Source organism: Ornithodoros turicata, chromosome 2 (assembly GCF_037126465.1).
Source record: "Ornithodoros turicata isolate Travis chromosome 2, ASM3712646v1, whole genome shotgun sequence".
In the NCBI taxonomy this organism is placed as follows: Eukaryota; Metazoa; Arthropoda; class Arachnida; order Ixodida; family Argasidae; genus Ornithodoros; species Ornithodoros turicata.
The window spans coordinates 98,568,850-98,581,183 of NC_088202.1; the positions used below are offsets into that span (position 1 = coordinate 98,568,850).

General features: G+C 47.0%; 1 protein-coding gene across 1 annotated transcript in view; it reads right to left on the minus strand.

Annotated features, from left to right (window-relative positions):
• The window catches only part of LOC135385823 (aminopeptidase N-like), an 82,762-nt gene that overhangs the window by 30,859 nt on the left and 39,569 nt on the right, over nucleotides 1-12,334 (minus strand). The window contains exons 2-4 of the mRNA XM_064615354.1: nucleotides 1,766-1,921; nucleotides 905-1,007; nucleotides 407-527 (exon numbers count right to left, since the gene is read on the minus strand). Coding sequence (XP_064471424.1) covers nucleotides 407-527; nucleotides 905-1,007; nucleotides 1,766-1,921 — 380 coding nt within the window. The remainder of the gene's footprint in view (nucleotides 1-406; nucleotides 528-904; nucleotides 1,008-1,765; nucleotides 1,922-12,334) is intronic.

Genomic DNA, 12,334 nt, shown 5'->3' on the forward strand with positions numbered 1-12,334 from the left:
CCGTATGCAGTACTAATCTAACCCTAACCTATCTCTACCGCAGGCTACTTCCTTGCGTCCGCATCAGTCGACAGTATGCAGTACGAATACTATTCAGCCGGTATTCAACTTAAAAATGCCGCGTCTATGACCCTATGCCGCGCCCTACGCCTGTCCCTACTGGCTGCAAGATAACCGCGTCACTCCACGTCACGCGACAAGCAGTGCGCCGACGCCGAAACAATTAGCAGCCCCATAGGCGACACCTGGTGCTGCGAGAGCTGTAGTAGAATTTCTCGAGCGGCGCAATTTCTTTGTGTCTCATAGACTGCATTACCTGCCGTTCTCCTTTGAACAACCCGGCGTGGGAGCCAAAGTTTTTCCAAATTTCGGGTTTCACTATACATAACAAGCAGGAGTAGCTTACCTGTTTTATTCAGGGGATATTCTGTGTGGAAGTACTGTTCGTAACATTCTAATACCCTCGGCCCAATGCTCAGGGCATACTCTGTCTGATTGATCGCATCAGGACGTGCCCAGATGCTGAACTGTAAAGATAAGAAAACAAAACATTTAAAGGAGAAACTGCGCGTTCGTTGAACTTTGCTCAGGCATATAGGGCACCATGCACCTGCTTGCGAGGTTTGCGATTGTCCCGACTGCAAGTAAACACAAAGGCCCAAGCGTACCAAGTACAGGACGCCATCTGTTGAACAAGGATTATGTACTGTGTGCTCAGGGGCGGATCTAGAGGGGGGGGGGTCAGAATGTCCTGACCCCCTCCTCAGTTTCTGTCTTCACATAGTCTTTAATTGACCTAGATCGTGTATCTACCATGCTGGCCAAGGCTGGACCCCCCCTCTCAGAAAAATCCTGGATTCGCCCCGGTGTGTGCTACTGAAGCATTGAAAAAAAAATGACTTACTCTTGGGGTGCCTTGGCTAACAAAATCAGAAACGACGAAAGCCAACAAATATGTGGACATCTTCAAGCTGGGATAGTAGACATCCGCATACAGTCCATCTGGCCTGTAATAAAGTTCATATTTTACGTTCGTTTGTTACATTATTTTTCTATGCTTCGCGATTGGACCGCTAGGCTTGCCTCTGACGCGGATCCTTCAAAGAACACAACACATGAACATTAACTGACGTTTTGTAGCTAGTAGGCAACAGTAACAGAAATCAGTCAAAGTGGAAAACACCTCAAGTGCCGTTCAGTAGCTTCAGGTTCGAATACACTAGAGTGTTGTTTTCTGTAAGTAGTAGGAAATTCATTCTGCAATGCAATGGGGTAAATCCGGCATGCGCTTTCTGTTTCTGTAAAAAAAAAAAACTAAGAAAAACGTGAGGTTGATTTGGCAAATTTCGAAGTTCAATTTCTCGCGAATTAAATTTCATAAAAGTGCTCATGAGTCATGGCAAAATCTCCAGCGAGATAAATAGTGTTGACCCCGTAATGTTCAGACAAGTAGATTTTTTAATACGATTTTTTATCATGTAGGTGAAACACCCTGTATATGCAGAATGTTTCTCGAAAAAATGCGTAGAACCACAGATCATCGCGTGAAGTTAGTCGATATCAGCATGCTTTTCTATGTCCATTCTCACATACTATTCATGTAGTTGTATGTCATCAAACTCCTTCGTTACGAGTGGGATTTCTCTACTCATTTGCAAATATCAAACAAAACGTTTTCTTGATCACCAGGTTATGCATACGCTATAAATAGGTTTCCTGGAAAGGAAAAACGTTACCGTGGCCAGCGCCTTCGGAAGTTTCCTACCTGTGCTCCGTCCTCTCGAGCTGCATGTTGGACAGCGAGCTATAGCCTTGTGGCCTAACGATTGTAACGGCGAAGGTGGCCTTCATGTCCGGTTCATCGAAGCAGGGAAATGCTCGTCGTGCATCCGTCGGTTGGAACTGGGTCGTCGCCAGCCACCTGTTACAAGTTTTACATCATAGTTACAGGCATTATAAAGGCAACGTTTTATGAAGGTCTACGGAAAACACGACAACACAATGAGTTCCGTGAAAAGTTTGAGTTTGAACGTAAAATGAAGAAAAATGTGTTATGCTGCTACACTACGTATTGCGGTGTGAATCTTGGTCACTGATGTACCAACGAATCTAATACAGTGACATTATATTCAATAACAGCTTCCTGCCCAGACGTAGCACTGGACAAGTAAGACGAAGTGCATCAAGACGGGTTCAACGGCTGAGCGGTTGCTTCGTCCTCTGATCCCCTGCTAAACCCGCTTGACTCCCCTACACAGAAATGGAGGTACAGGAATGGGACTCGTACGGGTACGGGACTCGTAATGGTACGTGCATGGAATTTTCGAATAGAAGCATTTGGCATATGGAATATCAGAAATACATTTCCCGAACCGCACTCTCCGGGTCTCTTAGTCAACTGGACTCTCGCCCCTTCTCTCTATCAAAATCGCTTGGCCCCTGGCCGAATCCAGACCACCAACGCTCTGCGCTCAAAACTCTTTTGACCTTTTTGGACACAATAGGACTTCGATCCTTATTGTGAAGGGGCTCACTATTTCATTCCCCACATCATCACCAGGAATGGGGCAGAGTATCGCCCCTGGCGATGAAACTCCCCATTCATCATCTTTAAATAAAGTTGTTCTTGTTTCCCGCGGTGGAGAAGGCGTGTCTCACTGGTGGCCGATCCGGATTTGATTCGTATATTACACCGACATTAACTCGCCCCGCGACTGAGCGCTCTTTTCTGCCCTGTGGAGAAAGCTCGGATTCACTCGGAGCTGCAACGAATCATTGTCGTCACTTCCGGATCTTGCGAAACCGAGCAATAGCGAGCATTGAGCCGACTCGCTATGTTTGCCGGATGTCGGCGACGACTGTCGCAGGGCTTTCGGCCGCAACCTGATCGTTTTTCGCTGGTGGATTTGGATTCGCTGCATCCGTGCCGGATTACGTTGGTCTCTAGCAGATTCGGGTAGCTAGTTCCAGATCGACCAGTTCAATTCGCCATAAGTCACTTGGTACGGACCCACAAAAAAAAAAGTACGAAAGCATTCTGAACTACCCTGAACTGCCCCCAGTGGTGAGGTTCCCGACTGATTCTAAATCGGTTTAAAATCTCTCGTTAACTTCCATTCTACAACTGACGTCTATAGGGGTAAGGAAAAGACTGATGAAGCGATAGCTCCGCCTGGAAGTATGCGCATTAAATTCCTTCTCTAGATGTAAGCCCCGCCTGTTTCTCCTTCCGCGTTTCGTTTGCCGGCTCTGATGCAAGAGGTAACGGAAACTGCTGAAGACAGTTGGGAGAAAGTAACTGCGTAATAATGCAACAAAACTAGAAATATATGTAGAACACTGAGACGGGTCATATTTTGATACTCATGGATAGAACCCAAGTGCGGAAGCTGTAACCCATAAACTCATACTTAGCTGTTAAAAGTGGAAAATTCAGTGATCCGGTGAATGTAGATCGAAGCAGGAGCCTCAGGTCTTGGGCCACCGATATTTCGAACAGAGACTGTTCAAAATATATTGTGTCTCTCGACATGATCTCTTACTTCTATATAGGAGAAGTGAGTTCTATAGCAGCTTCCGTGAGCGCGTAATTGACCGCCTCCAGCACAGAGACTTGCAGCAGAACTGGGTTCGAATCCTCAATACAGGATGCTATCCATGGTTCTTCCTCTGTTCTTCGCAGGTGCTCTCCGACAAAAACACAATGTGGTCAGCCCAGCGACAACTCCCACGAGAACAGCATGTCGCGAGCTAACAGTAAGCAGGGAACATAGTACAGATGGAGACACGAGAGCTGGTGCGAATTAGAAAAGAGCAACATGTCCTTCAGTCTGAGCGATACCCTTCCCATTCTTTCCGTATAATTGTAAAGGAAAATAATAGCTGGCAGAAAATTATTTCAAAAATGAAAATGTTTAAATAATTAATAACTATTCTTGCTGCGAGACAGCTTTTTGTTTTCGGCACACTTCATTCATATGTATAGACGAAAATAAATTCGAATTGAATTATTATCATAATTATTATTTTAATCAAAACAACTTTTTTCTTACTTTATGTATTTGTCCTGCATTCCCTCAGCCTGCAAATCTGAGGAACTTCTAGGTTCTAGCCGATGTTGCGCCATATCACTCACGGAATATGTGCTGTGTGTTACTTGACATCAAGATCCTTTATTTTCCCTTTGATACCAAAATTTTTCTATCTGGACTTGGACAAGCCATCGAGAAGGATACCATTGTTTTTCACACAAACGCAGGGACGCCCCCTGCCTTCTATTCTTGAATTAAATCAAGCTTCGCATAACCTCGACAGTGGCCAGTTGTAACGGCCAAATTTTCACCATATGCATCGGCTTTCTCACGGCCTCAAAACTTCCTTTCTGTATTAAACAATTGTTTGTCTTCATGGTGCCATCATCGCTACGTAGATCATATATTCCTTCTCCCTTCAGAACCCGATTCCTTACTAAAGTTCTGTCGCAAGTCCAACACAGCTGTCTCGAATTGCTATTCACGTCTGAGGTATCTTTTCCAACTGTTATCCTTCGGTTTCTGGATGTAACATCTATCACCAACCCTATACTTTCTATTGGGAATATGGCCGCTCTGACCTCAAACTGCCCCTGTCAACATAGAGCTGTTACCAAACATGGCATCGCCAACTCCGTCTTCCCCAACAAAGCTGGTTCTCAACAGGAAACCATACATAGGCATCTGAACAGCCTTTGTACTGATTGTCACCCCAATTTCAGCTAGTCTAAACCCGCAATTCGCCGTAAAAGCAAGCAACGCTTCTTAAGCGCCGACCCCATAACGAGCGACAACCGACAGCGACACACTACAAGCGACAAAATCGATGGCGGCGCCGCCACGCGAGCGACAAAAAAAGCTCTTTCGTGGCTACAAAATCTTGCATCTACTCCCCGTAGAGATTTGTCGCTTGTCGCCTGAGACCGTTAACCGGCGCGTGCCCAAATCCGCTAGATTTGGCGGAATGTAACTGAAGTGAATGGTATAGTATACAGATGTGGGGGTAACGGCGTGGCGTGGGTGGCAAGTCAACTTTATTAAAACGAAATTTCGAGCTTGTAAGTGGAAAGCAAGCGAACTTTCGTAAGTAAACGTAGCGGAACGAGGAAAAAAACAAACAAGACGACGAAAGCGCGGGAACCGCAGCGCCACCAAGGGGCGGCCCCGTAACGTATACTATGTACACATAATTTGGCGCTATTAATTGATGACTCCACTTGGTTATGTGGTGTATATAAACTAAAATGACTTCACGTCGTGAGGTGTTACGTTGGGGAATGCAGATCTTTTTCCTGAAACGTTGTTTCGCAGCTCGCTTTTGTCGCCGCTCAAATGGGTCGGGAAACAGCAGCACCATGCAGCACCCGCGACAGCGACAAAATCTGTAGCATGTCGCTTGGTATGGGGTCCGCGCTTTAATCGTCCTTGACTGCTACCACACATGGGATAGTCAACCAAACAGTGTTCTCTCCGAGGTGACAAAATGGCGTAGATGCAGGCTAGATGGTGGATGCAGGCTGGCAATTCGAGACAGCTGTGTTAGACGGGAGAAGGAATATATCATCACGATATACCATCAATGTAATGTAAAAGCCTGAGTCTGGGCCCAGAGAGGGACGACACACAACACACGACTGAAACCAGCAAAGTCAAACACTTTGCTGGTTTGAGTCGTGTGTTGTGTGTCGTCCCTCTGTGTTCCCACACTCAGGCTTTTACGTTATGGAGTTCTCTCCGAGGTGCATATCGCCGTATTTAACCTACGTAAGCCAGAGCAATCTCCGACAGCCTGTTCTCTTCGTTTCGTCCAGCGTGTCTGTTGGCATGAAAAGTGTTGTTGCTAGTTTTCAGCTCGTCTCGTCCGCTTCTGCCACCTCTCGTCCTACCCGTTAATCTTTCCATTTTCTCCGATTAAAGGATATGGTGCCATCTACCAGAACGCAGAACGCTCAGCACATGCATTTTTTCATGGCACACGCTTCGCGCCGGGCGGTGATATATCTGTACGGCGATATATCTGTACGGCAAAAGAACAAGAAGAAGTGTGATTCGAATTTTAGCACTGCGCTGTAAAAGCAACCTAGCTGTGTAGCCTTTGATACTCGCAGCTGAAATACCGCGAAGTCTGTCTCGCTACGCATTGTGGGTAGACTTTAACACGTATCTTTCTCTGTGTTTGAGAGTTCTTAACATATAATATGTTAATAGTTCGAAATGATCTCTTACAAATACATTGCAACTCGAAACCTGTTCATTGGTCGCACACCGTTCTCAAACCAAAGCCTGTCGCACACATTGCAAACGGCTCCAAACTTGTTGTTCAGGAAAGAATGGTTGGGAAGAAGAGTGGAAATCCACACTCTGCCAACGCTGAACACAAACACGCTCCACAGATTCGTCTTCAAATTGCTGATACTTGCACTTTCTTCCTTCTCGTTTCAATTCGGGCCTTCTTTCTCTTTCTGCTTCTGCATGTCGAGCCCCTCGAGGGTTAAGATATCTACCTCCTACGGGATTAGTACCACCAGTACCTCATCCTGTTTGACATCCATGACCCGGACCAGACCGTTTCACTCATCGCTATCCCGCACACATCGATATCCCACAGTTGCTCTGTCTGCCATCCGCTACACGGTGCCTTCTACCCCCACTACCTCCATCTTCTCCATCGTTCGTTGTCCTCTCGCCATTCATCAAGCACTTCCATATAGCCATAGCAGATCGTTATTGTGAAGGGGCTCGTTATTTTATTCTCCACATTCCCACCAGCAATGGGGAAGATTGTCGCCTGTGGCGATGAACCTCCCCACTCTCCAAAGCCAAAATAAAGTTGTAGTTATTGTTAGCAGATCTTGTGACTGAAGGAAATGTAGTTGTCCTCCTTAGAGCCCTGCACCGTCCGGGGCCCCCGACCCGACCTGCGGGCAAGGCCGGGCCGGGCTTGTTATTGGCTATGTGCTGCGGGCCGGGCCGACAGAAGACGCCAGCACGGCGGGCCGGGCCGGACCCCGGCCGACAAACATGTTTCCACGCAGATAATTCCACGCAATGGAGGACTATTAGTTCATATCATCACGTGCTTGCGTCATTCCTGTGCATAGTATTTGCAAAAACAAACAAGGGACACTGCATATGCGTATGATTCGACCCTCTATAACATTCTCAAAGCCACTTTACATTGCTCCTGACTCCTCACGTATTTCACAAGCACGTTCGCAAAGCTTGGTGAGAGGGGTAAGGATTGGAATTAGTCTGTCGGCAGCAACTTGGTAGTATTGTTAGGCAGCATAGCGTCGTGACGATGTTACGCGTTTAGTGGCTGAATGATACAGAATGCGCATGGGTCGCGTTGCATGCGCCCACCGTCCTTATCGTCGTTAGAATACCCCCTTCCGGAGACGTGGCCCTCTGGGGCGCGGTACGCGGCGAAGGAGGCAGTTGTGGGACAAGTCAGTTGCTGCAATGACGATGTGGACGGTGGTTGATGATGGCCTGAATTGACGATGGATGGATGACAGACCAGGACGTGGTTGTGATAACAACAGTGGTGACAAATGTGAAGTGACGCTACGCTGTCTGTAGACGGTTGGATCCGTTGACGGACGTCCACGCTGTGCTGCCGCCATTCCGATGGGACTTGCCTGGGCTGGGGGTCACGTTAACTTCGGGTCACACAACATCACATCGTCGTTTAGTTCAGAATCTTCGGGTCACGGCTCCACATCTGCGTCATGTCTTCAGGTCTGGGGCTTCGGTGGCTGCGGCAGCAGCTCGAGGAAAGTGGACGGCCCGCACCTCCACCAAATGTTAGACAGCATAGCGTCATGACGATGTTATGCGTTTAATGGCTGAATGATACAGAATGCGCATGGGTCGCGTTACATGCGCCCACCGTGCTTATCGTCGTTACAGTATAAGGATAACGAAACACTTCGCTTGCCAGCGTTCGTCCTGGATTTAATTTGGTCTCGTGCTGTTGTGTTGTTAAACCGACAGTTCTTGTATGTTTGTGGCCGTGTCTTCTCTTCTTATAAATATGTGTGATAAGCGCTTGAAACGCGTACGTCACGGCTGGAAATACTAGGCCCTGGTCTACGCGCTGAGTCACCGGGCCGGACCAGGCTCTATGCACTGGGCCATCAGGCCGGGCCGGGCCGCATAAAAACATGAAGGTCCGGACCCGGACCGGGCCATTTTTTGATGCGCCGGGGCCGGGTCGGGCCCGAAAAAGTCGGTCCGTGCAGGGCTCTAGCCCGCGTCTCCGACGACCGTTACGCGATCGGGTCAGTGCAGGTCGCGAAAACTCGCCAACTCAAGGCCTGTACTTGGTAGCAGAGGGCTTTGCCTTGGGGTTCGTTCCTGGCACGTGAATGTCCACAAAATCAGTTTGTCAAGAGCTCTTTATATTTTCGAGCGTCCTTCCCTCCCTGTTTGCCGCAAATGCGCTGCACTCCATTGCCCTTCCTCCAGGTGAAATGCACGGAGCCTTCTCTCTTTCGGCCCTATATCATTGCTCAGAATTTCCCCATCATTCTTTCACTTACCTTCAAGGCTTATGCGATTTTGCTAGCTCATCTATATAACTTTTGACGTAGAATTTTTGCCTTTCCGATCGTCTAGATAGGGCTGATACTTAAGAAATTACGGTTTGGTGTAGGGCTAAATTAACGTAATCGTGTATATTTTATTCTTACATTAAAGGTCACCAAAATATCTTTCTACGCCAAAAATCTAGCGGATATCACCAACGGAGAGCCCCCCACCCTACATTTTTCACAGAGATGTCGGTAGTTGATGCCGGTATCATGTTTCTGCTTTTACGGATCATGTCTTATACCGAACACAGCCCAGTGGTTACTTTTACTCCATACATGGGAAGACGAACAGCAAGTTAGTTGCAACTCATGTGGGGCATACAGGTCACACCTCTGTCGATGAACAGAACAGAGGTCGAATCGTGCTGTCACTGTGCAGCGCGGAGTACGTTGTGCCGACCCTAATTAGTGTAGAGACTTCCTGCACGCATCACGTTTCTTGTAGGACGTTTCTCTCTCCCCCCACTTTCTTGTTGCGTTTTACATGGAACATTCAACTCCTGAGAAACACCGCTCTGGGTTTCGCTGGAGCAAAGGAAACACTCACGTGCTGTGATGGGAGATGCTCGCACCTTCGGTGTTGTATTTGCGGAACTACAGGAATCACATAAATTTGGGAATATAAGCTGCAATAACATACGTAAAACCACTTGATTCATTGGTTAATCGATTTCTTCTTTTATGGCACAGGAGTGACAGGTAAATGATATATCATTTTCTCATCTCAAGTGACATTTTGTTTATAATTTATGCAACCGGTACAGCGGGCTTCGGTTCACAAGCGAGTCTCATGTTCACAGAAGCAGAATTAAAATGTGTGGACCATTATGAATGTAGTACCCTGCAATAGGTAACGAAGACCACCTCACCATGAGCACACATCATACAAGTGTTGTAGCTTCTCATGAACCAAAACGCGCAAAATCCACTTTTGGAAAACCGTGGGACGGCTTGCCAAACGCCGAAACCCATTTTCTACCTGCAAGGCGCTTCGCGGGCAATGCACTGCACTATTTCCCACTTGTACTGTAACGCACAGCGACTGTGGTAAGTTACGCCTGTGTTACAGGACCCAACACATTGTGACATGTCAACAGTGGATGTCATTCCCAGAACACCGTTCATCGTGCAACTCTGGCAGAGGACACACATTAGAGAGGATTTAGCCGCTTAAAGGGACGGTCTCGTACAGGCGGGGCGATTCCGAAACTTAGCCAATACTAGTTTCACGAGTACTGTACACATACAACCGTCAAAGTTTCATTCGGAATAACCAAGTCGTTTTCGAGGGTTTTGTCGAAACGTGCCGTAAGAGCAGACGACGAAAGCTACGCTTCTCTCAATGCATACGTCACGTATGTATGACGTCGGCCTGCGGGTGCGTCGTCGTTGTCATGGTAATTGTAACTTGCAGAAGCACCTTGGGTTGAGTAATCCCCTCTGCTTTCGAAATGGGGACACTCAGGCATATACCTCCGCGAGCGGAAAATGTAGTCCGAGGATTGACTGTGGGGTATCCCATGATACCGCGCACAATCGGATACGTGGAAGCTAAGTCATGTGTTTTCTTTCCGCGAGTATTTAATGGGGTTTTTAAATAAACACGTACTCCTTCTCCATGTACGTCGTCAGCGACACTTCATTTCGAAGCATGATCAGTCTACAACGGGGAGTGTAATGGAAGCGCGCGTAATATATTTTTGGTCGGAGCTGTAATGCGACCGCGCGCGGCGATGGCCAGCGACTTCAGATTTGTGATTGTGGATGGGGTTGTTCTGCGACTTTTAACTTGTCTCTGAGGATTAACATAGTTGTTCTGACCACCATGCTTGCCACTACTTAGAATGCGCGTTTTTCACCTGAGAACTGAAAGAAAATGTACGAGAGTTGCCGCGGTGCCCAGTAACTTCTGAAAGTCGCCTGCTCACGCCGATGCACTAGCGCGCGCAAAAGCAGACGATGTCTGTATCCTATCACGGACTTACCCGCAGAGCGACGTGGCCGTTCTTATTGTTGCCAACACAGATCGCGGCATGCTCTGCAATTTTTATCAATTTAATTCGGTTATTTAATAACTGTGGCGTGTTTTGTCGGGTAAATTAGCAGTATTTCATTTTCAACAAAGGGCAATCGAATGGTACGCTTTATGAAAGGGGCAGGGGGTACGAGACCGTCCCTTTAAAGTAGCACAGAAGTGATTTTTAACGCCCTGCTTTCTTCGTATACAACTGTGAATTAGGCCAATACGATGCACCATGAGAAGTAATTCGCACCACAGAGTCATAATTATTGCAGAAATTGGATTTAAAGTACGCCGCAAAAAGCGACCGTGCGCAACGGTGGAGAGCAGTACCACCCTGTGATCTGCCTGCGACCTCGAGCTGACGCTACAGGTTCCGTGCTCGCTGCTTGGTTCAGAGAGATGTCTGCTACTTAGCGGTCGTCTGCTACACGGCTGTTCGGGGCTCTGAAAAAGCATTGCTCCTGGCTCGGTCATGATTCGGCCGCTCCTTCTATCCCCAATTCTCCTGGGGAACTGGCAAAACGGGTTTACAGCGGCAAAGGGACAGGGCTTTGACCCCCACTGACAAGCGAACCAGAACGCGTGAACCCTGTTACGTCATCGGTGATGTGGCATCATACTTCTCCTCCTCGTTATACCCGGCGGAGGGTATACGCGCGGAGGTACGTTTATGGGAGTTTTTTTTTTTTTTTTTTCTGGAGAACAAATTGCACTCATCAAAACCTTCGCGCTACCCGGTAAATTGACACACACACTTTCATCACAGGTCTTAATCAGATTTTTTTTTTTTTTTATGGCCCTCTGTACTGGTTTAAAGAAGCAGTGAAAGCTCGTTCCACATTTTTTTCCTGTTTTGGCTATGACTATGGTGGATTGTGAGACAAGGAGCCTCGTCAAGTCGCCTCCTGCGGTTCCCTACTCGCTCTCATTATTATTAGTATTGCAGAAGAACGATGATCATAACTGCCTTGTAGCGCGCACGAAATGGCTTTGATATGCGCGCCCTCTAGAAACCAGTGATGGGCGGTAACTACTTTGAAAGTAGTTTACAACTACTAACTACTTGTATGAATAGTAGTTGTAACTACAAACTATCTAGTTTTTAAAACAGTAATTAAACTACAGCTCCAACTACTACGAAGTAGTTTCAATTACTTTTGCCACTACATTTTCGGTACAAGGCATAAATGTTGGTGGGAGGTAGGTAAAATGTCTCACTGGTCATAACTCTTCAACTAAGAACACCAATGCGGAGATGAACGTGCACTAGATTATGGCGCAAGCCAGTATACAGAGACAGCGAGACCAGAAAAGGACCACAAACTTTATCACCGGACCTCATGTGTGCAGGTGTATTAAAACCTGTGACACTGATACGTTGTGCTGAACACCATGGAATACCGAGCACCTTGTATATTTAATTTACTTACATCTGGCTTCAATGTTAAACGATTTTTTGTACACTTACTCTCAGGTACATTTTCACTGAAGACCCCACACCAGATTTCGCGGACAGACAAAGGGGCTACAAAAGGTAACAAAATTTAAACGAAACAATACCATGTGAAATGGTGCTGGTTTATCGGGTGTCTGGCGCTGCTATTGTAACGGAAGCACTACTTTACATTCACACTTTTCCGTAAAATTTATGTGCCATCGGCATCGGTTCATTGTGGCATTAGTGT